The 23,774-nt window shown below is 41.9% G+C and overlaps 1 protein-coding gene across 7 annotated transcripts in view; it reads right to left on the bottom strand.

Moving 5' to 3' along the window:
• RFX3 (regulatory factor X3) overlaps positions 1 to 22,632 on the bottom strand; it is a 286,010-nt gene extending 263,378 nt beyond the window's left edge. For 4 of the 7 annotated variants that reach the window (XM_049632943.1, XM_049632980.1, XM_049632954.1 and 1 more), the window contains exon 1: positions 9,327 to 12,141. In XM_049632943.1, coding sequence (XP_049488900.1) covers positions 9,327 to 9,432 — 106 coding nt within the window. In that variant the 5' untranslated portion in view covers positions 9,433 to 12,141. Of the gene's footprint in view, positions 1 to 9,326; positions 12,142 to 22,189 lie in introns of those variants that run through there. The other 3 variants (XM_049632974.1, XM_049633000.1, XM_049632946.1) reach the window with 2 other exon arrangements.
• Between the last annotated feature and the right edge of the window lie 1,142 nt (positions 22,633 to 23,774).

Here is a 23,774-nt window from a genome sequence, read left to right as displayed (position 1 = left end):
TGAAGAGGTAAGTAAGGGAAACTGACGGGCTAGGGGGGAGTGAAGAGGTAAGTAAGGGAAACAGTGATGGGGTAGGGGGGAGTGAAGAGGTAGGTAAGGGAAACTGACGGGGTAGGGGGGGAGGGAAGAGGTAAGTAAGGGAAACTGACGGGGTAGGGGGGAATGAAGAGGTAAGTAAGGGAAACAGTGATGGGGTAGGGGGGAGTGAAGAGGTAGGTAAGGGAAACTGAGGGGGTAGGGGGGAGTGAAGAGGTCAGTAAGGGAAACTGACGGGGTAGGGGGGTGTGAAGAGGTAGGTACAGTTGAGACAAGATTCACCAGGAAGTGTTAACTATTAAAGCAGGGTAATGGATAATGGGAATTCACTTCATTAGTTCATCAAACTAGTCTATTTTTACATAGGTTTATATTTTGCCAACATAAAAAAGTTGGGGGTGGGGGGTACGGTGGGTAAGACAGTAGACCTGCTCTTCAAAATCTTTTAGAGCTCCTATGTGTTTTCGTAAACATGATGGCAGTACAGACAAGTGATAATACTAAATTTAGCCTCTTTAACTTTTTATTTATTTATATTTTTAATGGCAGATAAACCAGGCGCTCAAGTTCAAGAAACGCTGGCCTACAGGTTGCTAAAATGTGGGCACATCGGACTCCCTTCAGACCCGAACACCTGGGTATATCTGCAAGTATAATCGTTTAACCAGCCTTTAAGGATGGAAAGTAGGATTAGAAATAAATATTATGCATATAATTATAGAAGTTCAAACAGAGAAAGGTAGTTTTTGTTTGTTTGTTTAATATTCCACAGCAGTTCCTGCTTCCTTAACTTAAAAATGTTAAAAATACCTCATACTATACTATATTATATTATATTATATTATATTATGTTATATTATATTATATTATATTATATATTTTGTACCATTTTTGAAGTATTCCAATACAGCTACAATAGCCTCAAATACTGTCAAACTGTACATTTCATAATGGACGACAGGCACATAATGCTGAATATGTGACACTGAACTGAAATGGAAAATACGATTTTGACATCAGTACACTGAAAATCTCATTCTAAAAATATCAGTATGACAATCTATTTGTCAAAATAACAGAGTTCTAGACAACTTGATTCCATTAGTAACTTTTATTTATCTAAATAACCTCTCATTTATGTCTTTCTGCATATACCAAATTTTACAAATAAATTCAATTCATAAATCCATGATTAAAGGTGACTAGATAATGGCAGAACACGCTGCTACACAAACGTGACATTGTGGTTTCACATCTGGGACACTGAAGAGCTTTTGATCACAGAAGCCGTCATCCGCAGATTCTCTCTCCGGTTTAAATTACCCACACAGGCAAACCGAGAGTGTAACCAACAAAACTGCCATCTAGCTAATTCTAATTTCCATTTGCCCATTAATTGTGATTGTTTTCTTTTTTTAATATTTCACGTATCGATTCTTTCCAAATTTTTAGGACACATTTTGTTACGAGCGTTTCAGAAGGCTCCCACTTGGAAGCAGGGAGGGTGGGCCTGAACGTTTTAATATCCGCTCCCTCCGCAAGAGAAACACTAAACCAAACTCAAAGTCGTTTTTGAAAGAGTCTCTTACTCTGCGTGTTTCCTTCTAGAAAACAAGGTTCAGTCAAATATATCTCAAAGTAAACTATAAGTAAAAAGGCTATATATTCAGGGCAAAGCATGTAAAATAATAAAAGGCAAAAAAGGGAAAGGCAGAAAGAAAAGGACCATGTAAGGGCAAATATAAGCAACTAGGACTCTTCAGTAGAGAAGACAGGCTAGCATCAATTAGGGTGTCAATATTATAAATCTATAAAGCCACACTTGAAGAGATACACAAGATCTACTTCTGTCAGATTTTACTCAAATGTCACCTTCTCTATCAGGTCTTCCTAATTCCTATTTGAAATTGCAACCCCTCATCACCCATCCTATGACCCCTCTTCCTTTCTTTCTGTTTCTCCAGAGCATTTGCAACCATCTATTATAAAACTCATTCATGTTGCCAAACCCCCATCCCCAGTTCTGTGAATGCAAGCCCCCCAAGGGCGGGGACCTGACCAGTTTTGTGCACTGCTATCTCCTCCACACGGTGGGTGCCAATATTTGGTCAAGAAATAAGTGGATGAATACACAAACTGAAAATGAGCTTGTCCACTGGAACGGATTCTAAAACTGAACGGAGCCCCTGGAGTCTAAAAAGAGGGTCTCATCAACTCGAGACGGTAGTCAATGAAAACACACAGGTTAAGAGGAGAGCTGAGCTGGAGGGACCTATAGATGACAGTTCATATTTAAAAACAAAGCTTTTCCAGGGGAAAGTCTCTGCAGTAGACATCAAAGCAAATAACCCTACCTTACAACAGTGCCACCCTCAGTGGAATATCAAACGCAAACACAGACCTAACCATCGTAATAATTCTACGCTGATGCCACCAGCTGCTTTGGGGTAAGCTCGGAACTCCTGTCCCTCTGCACTTTTGACATCCCAAAAGGAACAGTGACAATCGGTAGCAAAAGGTGAAACTCAAGAGTTTGGGGTATTCGAAGCAGCCCCCCCAAAAGCAAAGTTCTCACAATGCCCCCCACATTTCTCCCATAACAAGCAGCATTAGGAATTCCCATACCCTGCCACAACCAGAAAATAGGAAAAAGGTACTGGATCCTAACAAGTCACTTACCAACTTTTGAAACTAAGAAATTAGTCTTATTAGACACTAAGGAAAATCCCAGGCAAGCCTAAAATTTCATGCACACACCCATACATAGGTATGTAAATGCGCACACACACACACACACACACACACACAGATATGAAATTCGTGTATACCTACAGAGTTACTTCACAAAATGTCATTTGGAACGGTGAGAGGAAAAGAAACCTAAGGCCAGCCCAAAACTACCATATGATGCTGTATATGAAGAAATATACAAAATTCATGAATTTATGACATTAAGTCCAGTTTTTAAAAATAGGAAGTAAACAAAGGTGCCTGGGTGGCTCAGTCGGTTGGGCGTCCAACTCTTGATTTCAAAAGCTCATGATCTTGTTGTTTGGGAGACCGAGCCCGGCATCGGCTGATGCTCCAGGCTGACCGTGCGAAGCCTGTTTGCGATTCTCTCCCCCCCCCACCCTCTGCCCCTCTTTCTCTCTCAAAATAAATACGCTTTTTAAAAAAATACTACGAAGTAAATCCATTTGGAATAAAAAACTGCATTGCTCTAATGGTCATTATAAAATCAAGGTTAGATAAAATCATAAAATGGTTAAATGTTTTGGGTTTTTTTTAGTTTATTTATTAGTTTTGAGGAAGACAGAGTACAAGTGGGAAAGGGGAAGAGAGAGAGGGAAAATCCCAAGCAGGCTCCACACCGTCAGCACAGATGCAGAACTCAAACTCAAGAAACTGTGAGATCATGACCTGAGTGGAAATCACGAGTCTGCCATTTAACCGACTGAGCCACCCAGGCGCCCCATTATATCTGTTTTCTATAATTTGATTAGAGATGAAGATAATCTGAGATTTAGTAATTACTCATCGATTACTTCTACTAGGAAAGGACACTGGGTTTTGTGCTGAGTTAAAGAAACCATTGTGCCGTCTTCTGCCCTCAGGAAGCTTATAAACAATTTGGAAAGATCCAATGTTTACAAAAATCTAAATCACAATTCCCAATCAGTGCCAGGGTTGGTAAGACCTTCATCAGAAGTGAACTCATCAAGTTAGGAACCACTCTAATTTAGGAAAGATGAATTTAACTAGGGTGGGAAACATATCCTAAGTACACTAAAGCATGAGAACTGTGGAGAAGAGAAAGGACAGGGCAGAATTCAAGTGACCCTAGGGGAGTAACAGCAATCGCCATGGACTCAGCACTGAAATGTCAGACACAGTGCTGTTTGCCTGTGTCCTGCGATGTGATCTTTGAAACGATCTTTTAAGGTCGATTATATTAGCCCTATTTCACAGAGTTCAAGTAATCTGCCTAAGGGTAAACTAATAATCAGTAGCAGAGCTGAAATTCAAACCCAGGACTGTTCATTCTGAAGTCAGGCTCTTACCCAATCACACACCACCATACGCCAGGCTGGCCAGAAAAGAGAATCTACAGGGCAGGTGGTGAAATACAAACTTGAAAATGTACACTAGACTGTAAGCTTCTCCTCGCAGCACTATGGTAGTTTCACAGCACTCAATACATATTTCTTACATGATTTTGATGGGGAGGCAATGAGGAACCCTAAAAGATGCTGAAGAAGCCTAAAACTCTGGGCTATTTGAAAACATCCAAAGTACCTTCTTTTTAGAGGATTTTATTAATCCATATTTAGAAACACTTTAAGTAAAATTTTAACCAGATTGTAATTTCATAAGATACTAAGAATATATTCCATGTTTTAGATTCTTCCTCTTTACACCCAACAAATACAGCAGCCTAGTATTTAGTTACTACAGTAACTGAATCTCTGTATTCAAATCTCAGTTGAAGACTTCCCAGGATCTAGCTAGAGCTCTCTCTCTTAATATGAATTACACTCTTAATACTTGTATTTTTCGTTCCAGACAGTAGGTTCACTGGCAGATCAGGAATATAGTTAACTCTAAAAGGAAATGATTTGAATCTCCCCCGGCCCCTCCCAAAAAACAAAACAAACAAACAAACAAAAAAACCTTTTTCTTCATTTAACAGAAAGAAAATTCAGTTTAATGCACTGTATTCTCAGTCTCTCAATTCAGATGAAACAACAGCATTAGATTTTTAAAAACTCCTAAAGACAAAGAATGAGGAACTTCTAGGCAAAACTGCAAGAGCTAACTAATATTTCATCATACCTTTGTTTATCGTACCTCCGTTTTTATTGAAGGTGAAGATAAATCCAAAGGGAACAGTTTTACAAGAAAGGTCTGTCCATGGGGACTTACCTTGTTAAGAGCAAATGACAAATGGTTTTCCCCTATAGGAAACCTACTCCTGTTTTATATAAATGTATCCTTTCAGCTCTGGTACCACAAATGAGGCTGGTAAGAGCATCAGATTACTGCTAGAAAGTTCATTTATTTGCTATTTTCTTGGTCTGTCTTCGATGGGTTGTTTCAAATAACCAATAGGGTTGATGCTCAAAGTGGGCACCTTTCTCACAAAACAGGATACCAAAACTAAGTGTGACCTCACAGATGTACTTACATAACACACACACACACACACACACACACACACACACACACACACGACAAAATCTTGGTAATTACTTATTCCTGCCAGTCTCCTACTATTAATCAGTAAACAGCATATCCTTCCAAAAATCCAGATTAAGAAAACAAGAAGTCATACAATAGCATGGCTGCTGGGGCTGCCTCTGGTTGCTATGGAACACCGGGCAGGCCCCTGGCTCATTCCGCCGGCTCTCTGAGCGCGGCAACACCTTTAACGCCCAGCCTGGGCAAGTCTCAGCTTGTACCACCGACATCAGCGGCCAGCATTTTACTTTTGTCCTGGAAGAATGACCTACAGGAAACACTGTTTCAGTTTTTAAAATTAATACTCCACCGGATTTTTACAACAATCTTTAGAATGATTAAAATCACCCTTACCCTAAAAACAGTAAAGAAGTGCGTGCCCAGTGGGAGAATTATTTACATGAATACATTGATTACGACACAGGTCACTAACATGCAGCAACCAGCAAGGAGAAATACAACGATAGGGATAAAAATATAACATTCCTTTAAAAAAAAAATCTAGCAAATATATTTCCCCTTAATATATAGCCTACTTGTGATTTGGGAAAATATTGAAAAATTTTATTTCTATGTCGTTCTAAAACAAAGCAATTAAGGAATGGCCAGTATGCCAAAACCTACAGCTGGAAATAATAAAAAATTAAGACATTTACTCAAACCTTACACAATTTTAAAACTTTAATGCTTTTTCTAGAAAAAAAATAAAATAAGGGGGGTGGGGGGTGGGCAGAGGAGGGGATTGGCCTAAATAACCTCCAAAATCTGTTCCAGCTTAAAAGTTCGGATTCTAAAATAAAACATCCTAATTATGTCTCCACTGGAATTCCACATATTTGTGCCATTTGGAAGCATGTGTAACTCCAGCGACAGACTTTGTCACCTCTTTAATCTCTCCCGGAGCAGCCTGGATGCCCCTCTGGGTCAGCTGTGCAGAGACAGACGAAGAAAGGGGGCTGAAGAGGAAGACAGTAGAGCAGTTAAACAGAAACAGGTAGAGAGGCTGGAGGTGAGGCCCTGAGGGACTAAGGCACTTATCCTAGGGGGTCTGAGGTTCCAGCTCCAGACCCAAAGGCCTAGCGGCTCCACAAAAACAGGGTCGGGTTCTGAAATACCAATTCCTGAATGAAGCTCTTCTTTGGTGTTCTTCCAAATTAGAATATTAAGTTGTCTGCTAATGGGGAGTTATTCCCATGCAGAGTAAGCGGACCAAGATTACACTTTTCACATTGGAAATGGCTTGTTTCTAAATGACGTCATGTGACATAAATGGAACGGGAGTCAATTTTTTTTAACCTTTCAACACTAGAATTAAATTACCAGTGCTTTTATTGACACTGTATTGAATGTAAAATAATAAAAACCACAGAAAACATTATTACAAATAATGTTTACACTGATGTTGCATTAAGTTCATAATAAAATCCTCTATAAATATTAATGAAATTAACACGTATTCCATCATCTTTTGTTTTGCAGGGTTACATTTATGTTTTGTTCAAACACTGGCTAATTAAGCTTTATAGTGGCATTCTCTTGTATACGTCACATCTTCTATCTGCTTTTGGAAAGCTTAAGTATGTGAGAATCTGATAATTTAGATGTTACTAGGACCTATAACTTAGATATTTCCTAATGCCAGAAGGAATTAACTACAACCCTTGGAGAAAAGAAATGGTATTTTAGCTATGGGATCAGATCATTTAATTAGTGTATCACTTTACCACTCTGTCTGGCTAGCAGTAACCCCGTAGCAGAAATATTTTAAAAGACTGCCAAAATATTTTATGAAGTCATATACATTTCTATGGAACCTTCTGGATCAGAGAGAAGTTTAGCAATTAAAGTTACATAACCAAAAAATGCAGGCGTTATTTAATGTAATGAATTTACTCCTTCGTGCCTTATTCATCTAATTAAACAACAAGAAAACTCAGCTTTCAAGTAACGAGATTTAGGTCTACATTTTGTGCTGTTTATTAAAATGCCATTAATCATTGTTTGTTATACATATTAGTCTGCTCATTACAGAATAATTTCCAACATGAATAATGGATTTTTTTTTTTTGGCTATAGACTCTAGCACTGGAAAATATGCTTCTTTCACACCTGACTTCAGTCAACATTAACCTGCTATGACTGATGTCCTAAGTTATCAGGACATCCACTGTCACCAATGGATGGCTCTCTCTTTGTAGATAGGCCATTACGTCCCACAACCGAGCAGCTAACTCTAAAGGGAGTATCTTAGTGGTTGGTCTCTTCTCTTGGCAACTTACAAAGTGGCTTGTCACAGTTCATCCAATCTGCCTACACACAAGGCAAAAGAGTGATGTACAAAAGACAAACACCGTTGCACCTCTGAGGGGTGTGTCTCACACAGCTGTCTTCCTGTGTCCTGCAAACATGAGCTGCTGTCCTTGGGCTTGCCGCCTTTATAACGACAGGTCAAATTTCAAGTAGGAGAGCCTGGAATTACTAAGCAAAACACCTGACAAATAACTGAGAACAAACTTCCTGATTTAGAAATGCTGTGCTGAGAAAAAAATAACAGGAAGATTGATGAAGATCAATCACTCTTAAATATTTTGTCTTCAACATAATGTAAGCATCTTTTCAAGCCTACATTGAGTCTTGGTTAACAAATTTAATTTTTTTCAGAGAAACACAGAATAAAGAGGGGTTCAAGTTTATTTCAATAAACAAATATTTCAAATGGTATAGCTTTAAGAACAATAGACGGTACTAATCATTAAATATGTGTGATGAGCACAGGGGGTTCATTATGCTTTTCTCTCTACTTCAGTATGTTTTAAAAATCCCAAAATAAGAAAGTTTTAATTATATATACATTTATGGTGTACAGTTTTCCGCTACCTATTGGCTTCCCAAATGGAAAGTGCTTTAGATATCAGATATGCTAATGAAATCCCAGCTGAATATATTCATTTTGGATGTTTCACATATAACTTCATAATAATAAAATAATCATGAGGAAATGGACACATCTCAACTTCATGCTTTTCTATATACAACATGAAGTAAAAGTACAACCCCAAGCAGTAACAAAGGTCCCACAGACTCACGGTAAATATTTTCATCAAAATATTATACTTTCAACAAAGTACAAGCATCTCCTATTAGTTAAAATCACAATAAGGCAAAAACAATGACTTTTCCTCCAGCCAATTATGTCACCATTCATACTTTGATTTATCCACTTTATCTTAATCTCTCTTCTAAAAGTCTCCACTAATTTCATCTAACTGCATTTTCAGTAACTTCTTCTACCTTTCCTTTTTTGTGCTTCAAAATCCCCAAATATCAGCTCTTGTCATCTTTGTAGACTTCCACAATTTCAAACATGAAAAAATATGTTCACATAGCTGGGAATATGTCATTTTGGTCTAATACTTTATTTCTCTCTCTTCTTTCAAAATGCTCCCTAAGGGGTGCCTGGGTGGCTCAGTCGGTTAAGCGTCCGACTTCGGCTCAGGTCATGATGTCGCGGTCCATGAGTTCGAGCCCGAGTCGGGCTCTGTGCTAACCGCTCAAAGCCTGGAGCCTGTTTCAGATTCTGTGTCTCCCTCTCTCTCTGACCCTCCCCCGTTCATGCTCTGTCTCTCTCTGTCTCAAAAATAAATAAACGTTAAAAAAAAAATTTAAAAAAATGCTCCCTAAAACCCAATGGAAATCTGAGTCTTCAGGATTCCTAAATTAACCAAAACAGTATTGGCCCTCAATACAAACTGATATAAACTCTTGAATTCCTCACCCAAAAATAAAGCTAAAGGGCAACAGTGGAGAACTACAAGCTTACAGACAAAAGTACCCAATTCTCTGAGGCCTCTCCTAGCATGTTTTTGAATCAAATATCAGAAATAATGTTAACAGCAGTGGTGGTAATATTGTTAGATATGCTGAATATGGCAGACGGGGTTTACACAGCCCTTAAAATGACCCTTCTTTTTCTCTACACCATACTAATCATTTAGTTCATACTCTACCTTTTCCAATTATATGATCCTGCCCCGATTTACCCTCATTCTTACCCCATTCCTTCAGATCAAGGTGTTGTTCTGGGCATTGGGTGTCATCTCTTGGCATTCTTTCTAAGGTTTGTAAACCAAAAGGTAAACTGGAACTTCCAAAGCTCATGTATAATGCGTCACACAAGACTGCGCTGTGGGATTGGGAAATTCCAGACAGCGATGTGAATTAACAAAAATACAGTATAATAGAGAAAGCTATATTATCCAAAAAAGAAGCTTTTACTGCAAAGTTGATCAAGGGCAGCAGGACTGGAGGTGAGTGAAATTTCAGGATCGCTACGATGACCCTCTCTCACATATACTCCAATCGACATCTCCGGTCTGTGTCACCCGTGTTTCTAGCAAAACTAATAAATGCCCAAGCAGGTCTCATGCAATCAAAATATTAAAATGCATCACCTTCCAATTTCAGAAACAAAATTCTACCTCACTTCCAAGCCATATGGCTCTCAAACCTATGCTGAAATAGAAATCCACATCTATTATAGAGCTCTACTCATTCAACATTATTTAAAAGGTTTTAAATTTCAAAACTCAGCAGACTTCTAAAAATAAAGGAACAGATCAAATGTTGATCCAGCCATATAATATCTTAATCTGCTATAATTGGAATGAATTACAATTTTTGTCTCTAACTATAATTAATTCAACTTCGGCATTCATGGCCTTTGTTAACTAAAGGTAGTCCCTACAAACCATCACATAATGTGAGGCACTATAAAAAGTTGTTTCCCAAATCACACAATGGTCATTCAAAGAACTTAAGTTAAATATTTCCCCCAATATTCCTTGCTTCGAGAAAACAGCAGTGGACTGGTTCCAATACCATTACAAGATGCGTGCAATGCAAAAGCTAGCGGGCAATAGTCCTACTGATACAAGTTCCAAAATGCCAAACAAAACATACATAAAAATGACTTTCTAAAGGTCTACACATAAACACATATATGGACAAAACACAATATATAAGCTAAATTTCATTTTTCTTAACGTAGGTACGCCCCACAAACATAAAGTAACTTTATACACAAAATGTTTTTAAAACATTCTTTAGAACCATGCAATACAATCCTGACATAAAACAAAGAATCTAACTTTACGTGGTGTCAGTGTAGTGGGTTTTCACTGTGGCTCGTCAAAATACACACTGTACATTTAAAATGATAAAGGTGGCATTAAGATCACTAATATAGTATCTCTTCGTGTGTTTTTTATTAATGACCTTTACACTGACACTTCATTAAAACTCATCTCCAAGACTGTCACCAGATATAATCAGATGCCAATCGGCGAAAGCCTGATGTGACAGATTATACTCTTTGGTTCTTTAAAATGTCAGCCTAAATAGGCACAAGGGGGAAAACCGAGCTTCTACTGCAAAAAATACTTTCAGGAAACAATCTACCCAAAGCAAAATGTAGAGAGGTAGATGTAAGGCATCATTTCCATTATCTGCCACACAGACTAGATTTTCTCAATACTCCTTTCTTTTATTCCCACCTTTCTAAAAAGCTGTGCACAACCAAATCACAATACAGGCTCCGTAGAAGGATATCACTGCATATCCACTAATGTACTAAGGGATAGACATAGATAGATACAGTCAGTCTTTAGGAGGAAAGGATCACCGACAAACATAAATAAGACACCTATCCTCACAAAAGCACATATAGTCTGCACAATACTACAGCAGAAAAGGAAAGAGAACTGGAAGAAACACTGGATCAGCTGAGCCACCTCTGGCTGCCCCTGCCCACACCTCCAATTCCCACCCTACCCCCACCAAAGGTTGACAGTCCAGGAAAAGTAACCGCACAGAGTACGCAATGCACAGGTGCTTAACAATGCAAACAGGATATGATTTGTAAATGTATCTCTTCTTCCTGCCTCTCTCCAGTATTCTCCCTCATCTACCTCCCCACAAATAAAGCAAGGAAGAGAGAAACCTTAGTGACAAGCAAGGACTTTCTAAAATGGTTTTGCATATTAAAACAAACTATGCTGACTGAGACAAAACAGGGTCAGATACATGTTTAAGAATGATAGTTAGGGGCGCCCGGGTGGCTCAGTCAGTTGAGCATCTGACTTGGGCTCAGGTCGTGATCTCACGGCTCATGAGTTTGAGCCCTGCGTCGGGCTCTATGTTGACAGCTGGGAGCCTAGAGCCTGTTTCAGATTCTGTGTCTCCCTCTCTCTCTGCCCCTCCCCTGCTCACACTCTGTCTCTCTCAAAAATAAATAACCATTAAAAAAAAATTTAAAAAAGAATGATAGTTATTACATTTGAAATTACAAAATACTAAAAACCGCTGGAATCTGGATGCAGTTCACACACTTAACTAGGTTTCTATAAGTCAATAAAAATGATCATTCAAAAGTAGTCTTAAAAGCAACAATAATTACAATCTTTTAATCTCTCATACGCTTATCAGATTGGTAAAAGAAGGGACATCCAGCAGAACATAAGACTTATCTTGAACTCATGCAAAGAATGCTTCCTTCCACGCTCTGCAATGCTCTACAATCTTGAGTCTGGTTGCCACATTACCATTAAAGTAAAATGTTATGAAAATGCACACTTCTTGACCAAAAGACACAATATTTTTCCTGCCATCAAACCTGAATTTTTAAAAAATGGTTATGTAAACATAAACAACATTCGGGGCAGGGAGGGGGAGCAGTAGGGTCACCAATGGAAAAGACAGAAAAGAACAGGAGCATGAGTGAGGGGGAAGGCCCCCCCTGAGCAGGGCCCCAAAGTAATCCAAAGGCACTCGCCCAGACTCCTTGACAGGACTTCAGTTCTTTTCAAAAGCAGCTGAGGGGCGCCTGGGTGGCGCAGTCGGTTAAGCGTCCGACTTCAGCCAGGTCACGATCTCGCGGTCCGTGAGTTCGAGCCCCGCGTCAGGCTCTGGGCTGATGGCTCGGAGCCTGGAGCCTGCTTCCGATTCTGTGTCTCCCTCTCTCTCTGCCCCTCCCCCGTTCATGCTCTGTCTCTCTCTGTCCCAAAAATAAATAAAAAACGTTGAAAAAATTAAAAAAAAAAAAAAAAGTTCAAAAGCAGCTGAATAGCATGAAGAGAAGAAAAAGTCAAGGCTATAATAACTGGGGAAGAAATGCTGAAAAATGAGATAAACAGAAATCTAAATTTTTATTTCTTTTGATGGGACAGCTCACATTATCCTCCCTCCCTTTTTCTCCCTCCGTCGAACTGCCTGTCCACAGACTTGGGAAATTATGTCCTGTTTTAAATATTTCATTGGTGAGCAACAGGCAGGAGCCCCAACTGTCAGACTCTTGTCTGGCACACACACACACAGAGGAGCCGGCTCGGCAGGAGCTCGGGCTGTGAGACTCAGCTAATTCCTATGTGGGTGAGGAAACCAGGGCACTTGGCCACCGCTCCCCACGGGGGCCACCGAAATGGTGGGACCTTCTGAGACTGGGTCAGCGGTGTGGCCATCGTGCTAGACCCAGGCTCCGGATTTGCTTTCTCTGCTGTTCTCACCAAAAGAAAGAATGGGCAAGCACATGCTAGCCTTTCAGTCCATCGGGAAAGGAAGTATCAATTCCCGGCTCTATGTTATTGGTAACATTTCCCTTTGGTGCCAATCTCACCACGGAAGCACCGACTACTGCTCAGAGGGCTATAGGGATCACATAGGCCTACTGCTTCATTTTACAGATGGAGAAACTGAGACCCAGAGGGTTTACGTGACTAGCCTAAGGTCTGGCACTTAGTGGCAACCTGAGTACCAGAACAGACCTTGCTTTCTCCTCTTTATCTTCCTTCGGCTGGCACTTTTGAGGGCTTTATTTCCCAGCCCCATCCATCGCCCTCTCTTCTTTCTCCTTCCACATTCCTTCTCAGCAGATCTGTCTCCCATCACCAGCTAGTACGCCTTTACTTCCAGGCTAGCTGCCTCGCTCTTAGTTTTCCTGGGCTCAGCTCCGATTAGCCCTTACCCATTTCTGCCTCAACAGGAAGCATCAACATCCTCTGGTTGTCCCGACTGGGCAAAGCAAAGGCAATCGGTACTGAAAGGGCATTACAGCGTCTCTTAAGAGTCGTGAGAAAGAAGTTTCTAGGGATTAAGAGTCAGCAATGGACAGACATATGTGATGTGCAAACATAATCTTTTGGGGCTAGACTAGACATTTAAACTAAAGGGCTTAGCCAGAGGCCAGTGCATAGCCAAGACGAGGAAGGGAGCCTCCCGGAGCAAAATCATGCTCAGGTTACATCATTAGTGCAACAAGGAGATGCATTTGTTCAAGAGGGCAATCAGACAGATAGAACTCGTAAGAAAATAATGACGGTATAACCTTGCCACCTAAGTCACGTTTCCTACCTTTTCCCCATAAGTTCCTTTTAACGTTTTTTTGTTTTTTGTTTTTTATTTATTTATTTATTTTTGGGACAGAGAGAGACAGAGCATGAACGGGGGAGGGGCAGAGAGAGAGGGAGACACAGAATCGGAAACAGGCTCCAGGCTCCGAGCCATCAGCCCAGAGCCTGACGCGGGGCTCGAACTCACGGACCGCGAGATCGTGACCTGGCTGAAGTCGGACGCTTAACCGACTGCGCCACCCAGGCGCCCCAAGTTCCTTTTAAAATGTGTGTGAAATTCACTGGAAGAAAAGAAGCAGAGGAGATGGCTGAGCTGAGAGTCTGCTTATATCTATTAGCCTAATTATCTATAAAAAAGAATGGAAAGGGAGTCATATAATTAAACACTTAACAGGAATGGGGAGAGTGAGAACAGGTGAGACAAGGGAGGCAGGCAAAAACCCACTATTTATAAAAAGGCTTCAGGAAAAAAAAATGAGACGCAGTACTGAGTAAACTTTAACTGGGATGTATAACTCACATTTCCAGTTCAAGAAAGATCAGGACTATCTAGATCACTCTAAAACGAAACGAAAAAATCATTCTCAGTCAAAATGCTTAGAAAAAAAGATACATAGCAAATTACTAAATAGCCAACTAAAATGTTTCTTTAAACATCTCTAATCGCCAAAGAAAGGGAGCCAAAATGACATGTTTTCCTCTATAATTTCACATTACGTTTTACTGCATAGCATTCCAAGGTTACTTTATAGCTCAAGATTAGGGCTGGCAAATTATTCCAAAATCACTTATTGCTATAGGTCCACAAGTGGTGACCTCACACATTTCTCTACCCTTAGTAAGAGAACAATTCCAAGCAGTGCATTATGAAATTATAGAATAATTCTTTGATGAACTCATCTTTATACAGCTATTTATTGCCATTATATATTAATGACAACATTTTATACAAAGTCTATAAATACAGTACAAAATGTTCTCAAATGAACTCATGTATAACATGTGCAAAACAAAATATAAATTGGGCAATGAAATGGACAATGGGAATCCTAAGAGTATATGAAATGCTGCATTATTAGTTCTCAGTCTGAGATCTCTGGACCAGGAGAGTTGTCCAAATGTAGGAAGGGGCGCCTGGGTGGCTCTGTCGGTCGAGTGTCCGACTTCAGCTCAGGTCATGATCTCACACGGTTTGTGTGTTTGAGCCCGGCATCAGGCTCACTGCTGTGAGCACAGAGCAAGATTAGGATCCTCTGTCCTCCCCCCACCCCCCGCCCATCCCCCACTTGCACATGCTCTCTCTCAAAAAATAAAGTAAAAACATTTTTAAAAATGTAGTAAAAGAATGCCATTGTTGTAAGGCTGCAGAGTTGAACTAAAATACAACTTTGGGCTAACATCCTATTAATTCAGTGTAATAAGAAGACTGGTTATCAAAAAGTAATCCAAACCTGTGATCGATTTTTGTCTTTATTTTTAAAAGTAGGGGAGGAGAGAATAATTATTTAATGAGGGCAAAATCTTTCAAAACTTAGGGGCCACTGAAGTGATCAGGAACATATTAAAAGAATTCTTAGGTGGGAAAAAGATTTGAATGGGCATCTTCTCAGTATTCTCTAATAGTAAGAATCAACGCATATTGATCATGTATTCTGTATCAAATACTGAGCAAAGCATCTTACAAGAATTATCTTTAATCTCCACAAAACCCCATAAGGCTGGTAAGGGGGATCCTGTTTTTCAGATGAGAAAACTGAGGCAAGTTAAGCTCAACTTGTCCAAGGCCTCACAGCTAATAAGATCATCTGAAATCTGACCCCAAAGCCTGTGTTCTTAACCAATTTACTTATCCCATCAATTTATTTTAAGAACAAAATACATACCAATTTGATACTCTAAATATATTTCAATTTTTTTAACTGATTTGTTTTCATTAAGTGCATCCTATACTTTGATATGAAAAATAAAACTTCAAAAATAAAGGTTTTAAAACGTCATAAATATACTTTAAAAATCGTGGGGCGCCTGGGTGGCTTAGTCGGGTAAGCAACTGCAGCTCAGGTCATGACCTCATGGCTGGTGAGCTGGAGCCCCACAGGGCTCTGTGCTGACAGTTCAGAGCCTGGAACCTGCTTCAGATTCTGTGTCTTCCCCTCTCTCTGCCCCACCCCCACTCACACTCTGTCTCTCTCTCTCTCTCTCTCAAAAATAAATAAACATTAAAAAAAAAAATCTTAGCGGCAGAAACTAACTGGTAAACCGTCAAACCACACTGTAAAAGAAAAATGCCTAACCTATTTTAACAAAACTAGTATTTAAAAACAGTTGCTCTCAGGGCACCTGGGTGGTTCATTCGCTCAGGTCATGATCTCACTGTTCCTGGGTTCAAGCCCCAGCTCCCTGCTGACAGCGCTGCTTGGGATTCTCTCTCCCCCCTCTCTCTCTGCCCCTTCCCTGCTCTCGGGTGCACCATCAATCAGTTATTCTCTCTTGATGTTTCTGGTTCTTTGACATTCCAACACATGAAGTACTTACTATCTCTTATAAAGGTACTCTGAAACATATCACATTTTGCTGATTGTAGTTAAATGTGGGATAATAGTATAGATCAACCCATACATCTATTATCTGAACAGAAAAGCTTATATGATAGACCTTTCTAAGCTTACTTGAGAAAGACGCTGGCTACCCCTGTCTCCATGTTTGTCTTTTGGAGTATATACTGCTGACAGAGGAAAGTCAACGATGCTAGAAGGGCCCAAAGATTGGATTCTATAGTTCCCCTTAAAAATTCTCGCTACACTAGGGGCATCTGGGTGGCTCAGTCAGTGAAATGTCTGACTCCGGCTCAGGTCATGGTCTCGTGGTTCGTGAGTTCGAGCCCCACATCTGGCTCCGTGCTGACAGCTCAGAGCCTGGAGCCTGCTTCTGATTCTGTGTCTCCCCCTCTCTCTGCCCCTCCCCAGCTCACACTCTGTCTCTATCTCTCTCAAATATAAATATGCAACATTAAAAAACAAAAACAAAAACAAAAACCTCACGCTAAACGCAGAGAAAGCAATACCCAACCACTTCTAGTTTAGAAGTATATGGCACAGGGCAAGTCAGAAAATCTAAAAGTTCTTAGATAATAAAGCCAAATTAAATTTTCAAACAAGACTACTCCAATAGCATCAAGCGGGGGCTGAATTCTCCAGACAATTTTAATATTATTACTGTTCTTGATTCAATTAGTCCGACAACTATTACTACCACTCACATGTTTGAGGTAGTTTTTTTAAAAATCATACAATAAAAGCATAGCATTAATTATGCCATACAAAAATGTTTTAAGAATATACAATATGTAGGGGTGCCTAGGTGGCTCAGTCAGTGAAGCGTCCGACTTCGGCTCAGGTCACGATCTCACAGTTCATGGGTTTGAGACCCGTTGTCGGTCCCTGTGCTGAAAGCTCAGAGCCTGGAGCCTGCTTCGGATTCTGTGTCTCGCTCTCTCTCTGCCCCTCCCTCACTCATGTTCTGTCTCTCTCAAAAATACATAAACATTAAAAAAAATATATATATATATATATACACACACACACAATACGTTGATGTGTGCCAACAATACCAAATCTACAGAGTCCAGAGCCATACTGCCCAAACAGTGTGATTCTCAAGTTAACCGAAATTTTTGAGACAGAGACAGATACACCTGCGTAGGAACAGGACCAATGTCCGTACCTAAAGGACTAATGCCGACATTCAAACTATGCCAAACCGATCAGTCTTGATATTTTATGTTGTGCTAATATATATTATCCTAGCCAAACAGAAAGAGGCTCTGATACAAAATTGTCAATTAACATAGTATATTAAATTTAAGCTCCATAGAAATAAGGCTATTATATGCTTGAATGCATATATAATTAAAATTTTTTCTTTAAATAAAAGTTCTAATCAGTTCACATTTGTGGTGATGATAATCTCATTGCTGCAAACAGCATAGCACCCCCTGGTGCATCTGTTATAAGATGTATAAAATTACCACAAAAAAAGGGATAGAATCAAAGTAAAAATGAACCTTAGAAATCAATAGGTTGATACTCTTTTATTTACTCTGGTACATATTTTTAAACATTAATGCTTAAAAACAATTTGCATTTAAAAAGACCACTTAAAAATGTTATAGAAACAACTGGAAAATGTTTTCAATTAAAAAGATTTAAAATAATGAACAAACAAAATACTGGTTTCCAACATTTATCACTCGTTAAAATAACGCTGTCAAAAAAAATTCTTTAAATATGACATCACAAAAGTTGTCATGTCAACCAAATTTCACTTTATTTAAATCAGCTTTGGCTTTTTGTTTCAGATAAACTTGACTGACGGGGTAAAATGTTCCAGAGTACTTTTTTCTGGATTCAAAGTGAATATCCGATTACTTTTAAGAATTTTTAAGTTGTTTTGTGAAAGGATTTACAACTTATACAGTGTGAAAATAGAATGATAATCAGAAATAAAAGTCATTTTAATTAAATTACGAATCTTAACTTGAATAGTTCAAAACTTTTACTTAAAAAAAAAAAAAAAAACTTCCTAGGAAAATAATTAACTCCGAAAGTATATTTCACTAAGGACAAAGCAAAGGATGCCACCTGCTTCAGATAGCCCTTTGTGAACCACTACAAGTCCCAACACAATGCGCTAGAAATGAAAATGACACCTGTTTAAAGCAGCCATCTGTCCCTAACAAGCTGGATTTAGTCAAATCCACTTAATCTTGGATTTCTAAAATATGGGAACACTATGCACCTGTGAACAGAGAGGAACTTAAAATGTTCTGCCACGGCCACTGGGAATCTATACCAAACAGTTAAAGGCAAATGATTTCATTAGGGAAACTAAGTTGGGGGGGGGGGGGGGGGCTTTGTTGTTGTTGTTTTTGTTGTTGTTGTTTTTAAGTAACTGGAAGTGGAGCATTTTTGCCCAATGTTCAGTATAAAAACAAACAACCAGCAGGCTCTTTATAATTTAAAGGTTTACTTCCTTGAAGACTTTTCACAATTTAAAAGCTTACTTCTGTGGTTATTGTTGTTTCTTGTAACATAGTCTCACTAAAGATGCCAAGAACAAAGTAACATTCCTATAAGCCCAGTCAGGAAAAAAAAAAAATGTAACTCTTCTCACACAGGATGCTATATCCCCCCTTTTAAACACTCACACTCACGCGCACACACACACACACACACACACACACACACATTCCATCTACCAATTTCTTCAGTTGGAAGCTTAGAGAAAATCACTCACATCAACTTCCTCAAGAATAAAACATGTTACCAAAAGTAACATATCATCATTTAAATACATTGAATCTATCTTGACTAATAGTTCATTCATTTTCTGTTAATTTTTTAATGGGAAAAAGTTTACCATATTGAACTTGTTTAGGGTAAAAAATACCTGTTTAGTGTTAAAGGATGTTAAATGAATAAATTATAAACCCTGTGAGTCCCTGAGTACAAGACTACCTGAATACTAGAGAAACAATGTATTATTTTTTTAAATTGGGCATAACTAGCTCATATAATGAAAATACTGTGGAATGATGCACTTTACAAGTGCATTTTAGCTTAGGATATTATGCGTGTAAATGTACTACATAAATATGCCCACACCATTTAATGCAACTTACAGGCAAAACAATCAAAAAGATGTAGAGAGGCATTATGACGCACAATGGATCACAGATATTTAGCTACCGGAAACAAGTTACAAGTAAGACCTATTTTAACACTTTTAGTTTTATAGCATGGTCACTTCCACAGATTTTAGTCTAAAAAACTGAGAACATAGGAGAATGCCAATACGTACTATAGTACTTCCAAGGAAAACCAGCACAGAGAGAAGAAACTAAATGCTAAGTATTCATCCTTGTGTTAAACTTTAAAAATTTATCCCTATGTTAGTACTTCTGGCGACAATTTACTCAATCCATATGAATAATGCTGACATACTTGAGCTCAAAGCATCTCTAACAGCAACTTTTATACCACCTAAGTGCTTTTAAAAGCGGGTAATAGAATTCAATTTAAGTTCTGCTCTCAAATCAACTTGTAAATGGAAAATCTCAATTAGAGAAAACTTGAGATGGCTGTAACAAGTGAAATGCCTCGAACAAGTTCTTGGACATTGCAAATAAAAATATTAAACCGTAATATTATAGCATATAATCAACTTGGCTGAAAACCTATTATGTAAATGGCATAAAGTCTGAAACCGTCTCAAGACAGCAAAACTCCTATTAACTTTGGAGAGAGTTTATGGGACCCAGGAGCTTCACCACCCAAAAGTGTTCAGCCATTTGACACTCATCTGAACAGAAAACAAAAACAAAAACAAATTAGTATTAGAAATTTGCATGGAACCCAGGTTGGGGAATAAATATAAAGAGATTGGAGCGCTCTGAGAAAGACTTCTTCACAAGGAAATGAATTGAAAGAGAAGTTTGTTTCTTTTTTTTTTTTTAACCCCAACTCCCACTTTACAAAATATTAGTCTCAATGGCGTTACAATTACCCAACCTGGTCATTGACAATCTCGAGAATAATTAACACTGTCACATTATTCACAGGCTGCTCTGTTAGGTAAATCAATATGCATTTGCTGTGAGAAAGAAGACTGTTTAAACACGTTATTTTAAAATTCCAAATTAGAAACTTCAATATGTGCAAACAGAACAGTACATTATACGTCGTACCTGTTTTAGCCCATGTTCATTATGAAACCCTTTACCCAATAACCTCCCAATTAAACGTGAGGCTGAAAAATGAGCAAATTTACAGGATCTGTAACACTGGGCTCCCTCTAACCAAGAGCCTACTACTTGAGGATTAGTAAGTATTCAAAGCTACAGAAGGGGAAAAGATAGATTTTTTTTTTTAGAAGAAAGACTTAAAAAGGAAAAAGTTGTCTCTCGTCAGCAGGTTCCAAGTCACTGTCCAAAGAAAACCAAAAGAGTAAACAAAAAAGAGTATGTTAAGTACACACATGCCTAGATCTTAACAACCACAAAGAGAGTGAAATATACACACGTTTCAAGTTGAGAAGCTTCATACATTCTTTATGAACAACTTGACTTCAATTTCAACTCTCAAAGGAAAAGGAACAGAGAAGATGAAGAAGGGGTAAAAAAAAAAAAAAGAAAAGAAAAACTCTTTAAAGTACTACAACTGTCACAAATAACACCGCAAACTGAGTTCTCACAAGGCTTCCTTCTGTCCTTTCCCTATTTATCACACCCCAAGTCGCCTAACCACAATGAAAATTGTCAGCACTCTCCACTGCGGGGAGGGAGGTGCATCGAAGTGAAATGGAGCCTCACGACCACCCCTCACACCCCCACAGGAAGGATAAAGCACTGTCAATAACTACTAACCCAAGTATCACAGATGCCCTGCATCTGGTTTAAATCACAAGCGCGCGCGCACACGCGCACACACGCACACACACACACACACACACACCAAAAAAAGAAAGAGAGCGGGGAGAGACTTGTTTTAAAAATCTCTTTTCCAGGGCAGCAAAGAGCCCAGCGAAGAGGCCCCTGGTTTCAATGTGTGTGCAAGTGTTCGCGTGTGCGCGCGCGCTTGTGATTTAAACCAGATGCAGGGCATCTGTGATACTTGGGTTAGTAGTTATTGACAGTGCTTTATCCTGCCTGGGGGGGGGGGGGGGGGGGGGAGGGAAGAGTGCTGAATGGATATTAAGACTGTTTGCAGCACAAAGAAAACACAGTTTTAAAAAGAAAAGAAACAAGAAACAAGAAACCGTGCGGCTGATGACGGCCCAAGGAGAGCAGCCCATTTTAGCACAAGGCAAAGAGGGGCAACGAACGGAGGGAAGGGGCGGTGGGAAAAGTTCACCGTCGTACGAGGGTAAAAACAACGAAAGCCGTAAACCAGGCCCCGCAAGTGAACAACAACAACAACAACAAAACACCACCTCTGGGGTCCCCCCCCGGCACGCTGCTGCCTATTTCGGTTTTGAGATCAGCAGGAGACGAGCAGCTCGGGGGAAAGCAGGCAAAAAATCAGAGAAAGAAAGCCAGCCAGCCTCCTCGCTTCACCTGACCCTCCTGCTCCGAGCCGGACCTAGGGGAGAGCGCCGCCGTCCGCGCCGGGGACCCGGGGCTCCCGCTCCCGCCCGGCTCCGCAGCCCCCGGCGCTCCCGCTCCATCCCTGACGCGCGGCCGCCGAGGGCCGGGGCGGCGCGGCGCCCACACCCCCGAGCCAGCCGCCGCGCGCTCGGTCCATTGTAAACACGCCGGGGCGCCGAGCCCCTCGGCGGCGGCGGCGCCGCAGCGGCAGCCCCCGGTGTCAGGAGTGAGACCCCCGCACAGCCACACTCGGCTCGCGCGCACGGACACACACACACACACACACACACACACACGCGCGCGCACGGACACACGCGTTCACACGCAGCCACACGCTCCCACACACATGTACAGACCGAAGAATATTCACCTTGGCTGTGGATTATTGTGGTGTTGTTGGTGGGTGATGGAGATGGTGGTGGTGGGGAGGAGGAGGAGGAAGAGGAGGAGGAGGAGGAGAGGAGTAGTTGTTGTTGATGGGTAACAGTCGCCAGGACTACGGTGACTATGGCGCTTGATTCACAAGGCAACGGTTGCTATAACTCACAAAAGAGAGAGAGAGGGAGAGAGAGAGAGGGAGCGAGAGGGAGAGGGAGACACTCGCACGGGGAGGGGCGGGGAGGGAAGAGGGGAGGAGGTGGGCCCGGCGAGCCGCCGGAAGGGGCGGGCTCAGCACCGTGACGGACAGCCCCGACCCCGGGCCGCTGTTGGGAGGGGCGGAGGGAGGAGTGCGAGGCGGGGTTCCGAGCGAGGGCCCCGAAGAGCTGCGCTTAGCTTTGGCAGGGGCTGAGGTCACCCCAGGGTCCTCTCGGAGGTGCGCTCGCTACACGCGCCGACGAGGCAGCGGGGGGGGGGGGGGGACTTCAGGGGCGTGGTGGTGCGAGGGGTACTTTCTGTGTGACGAAGGCTGCCAGTTCCGGCAGCCGGCTTTGTGCAGAGAAGCCCCAGAGCCGCGAGAGGGGAACGACTAACCCGGGAGAGGGGGTGTCGAGGGCCATTCCAGACACTCTTGTGGGGAGACCAACTACGGCGTAATAGAATCCACTTTCAAGAGCGCGCTCCTCCCTTTTTTTTTTTTCCCCCTGGCCTGAAACGTCACTTCCGGGGCGGGGCGGACGGAAGGTCCCGGATGTGCCGCCGTTCGTTCGCCCTTTTTTTTTTTTTTCCTCTCTTTTTTTTTTTCTCCCCCACCCCCCCATCCCCCCGCCCCTTGGTTTGTGAGGCGCCGGCGGTGGTGTGCCCAATTGCATCCGCCTCCCGGCTTCTGGCGGCGCCTGGAGGCTTCGAGGCTCCGGGGCCCGCGCCGGACTGGAAGGTCCGAGCCGCCCGCGCCCTCCTGCTCGCGGCGCTCCGGCCCGCTCGCTACTCGGAGTAGCGCGGGCGGCGGGGCGTGAGCGAGCCGCCTCCGCCGCCATCTTAGAGCCAGCGAGCCCGGGGCGCGTGTGGGCCGCGCGCCGCCTCCCGCTGTCCCGCCGCGGCTTGGCGCGCGGACGGCCGGATCCGAGCTCGCGCGGCCCCCGCGCCGGAGCCGGAGCCGGAGGCGAGGTGCCCCCCTCGCTCCCTGCGGAGCCGGCCGCTGCCTTCGCCGGAGGAGAGGCGGCCCCCCTCGGCGGAAGGCGTTGAGGGTGGGGTAACTCCCACCTGCCCGACCGAGCGCCCCGTTCGTCTCTAACCTCCCCCACCCCGAGATAAGGCGCTCTCGCCCGGCTTTCAAGCCGAGCGAACCGGGATCCGGGCTCAGCGCACCGTCCCAGTGCTGGCCTCGCCCTCGGCCCTGCTGACCACCCGCGCTGAGGGCCTGGGGTTTCCGGCCAGTGGCTTCCGCAGTGATGGATGCCGCCCGCGCCCCGCCGCGCCCACGGCTCCCCGGTGCTGGTCCACTGCTCCGCGCCCGGGGGTCCCGCAGGCACCTTCGCCCGCGCCCCCGGCCTCCAGCACGGCCGCTAAGCTGCTTA

This window comes from Panthera uncia, chromosome D4 (assembly GCF_023721935.1).
Source record: "Panthera uncia isolate 11264 chromosome D4, Puncia_PCG_1.0, whole genome shotgun sequence".
Classification (NCBI taxonomy): Eukaryota; Metazoa; Chordata; class Mammalia; order Carnivora; family Felidae; genus Panthera; species Panthera uncia.
Note: the sequence above shows the minus strand (reverse complement) of the source record. Positions and strands in the feature narration are given on the sequence as shown.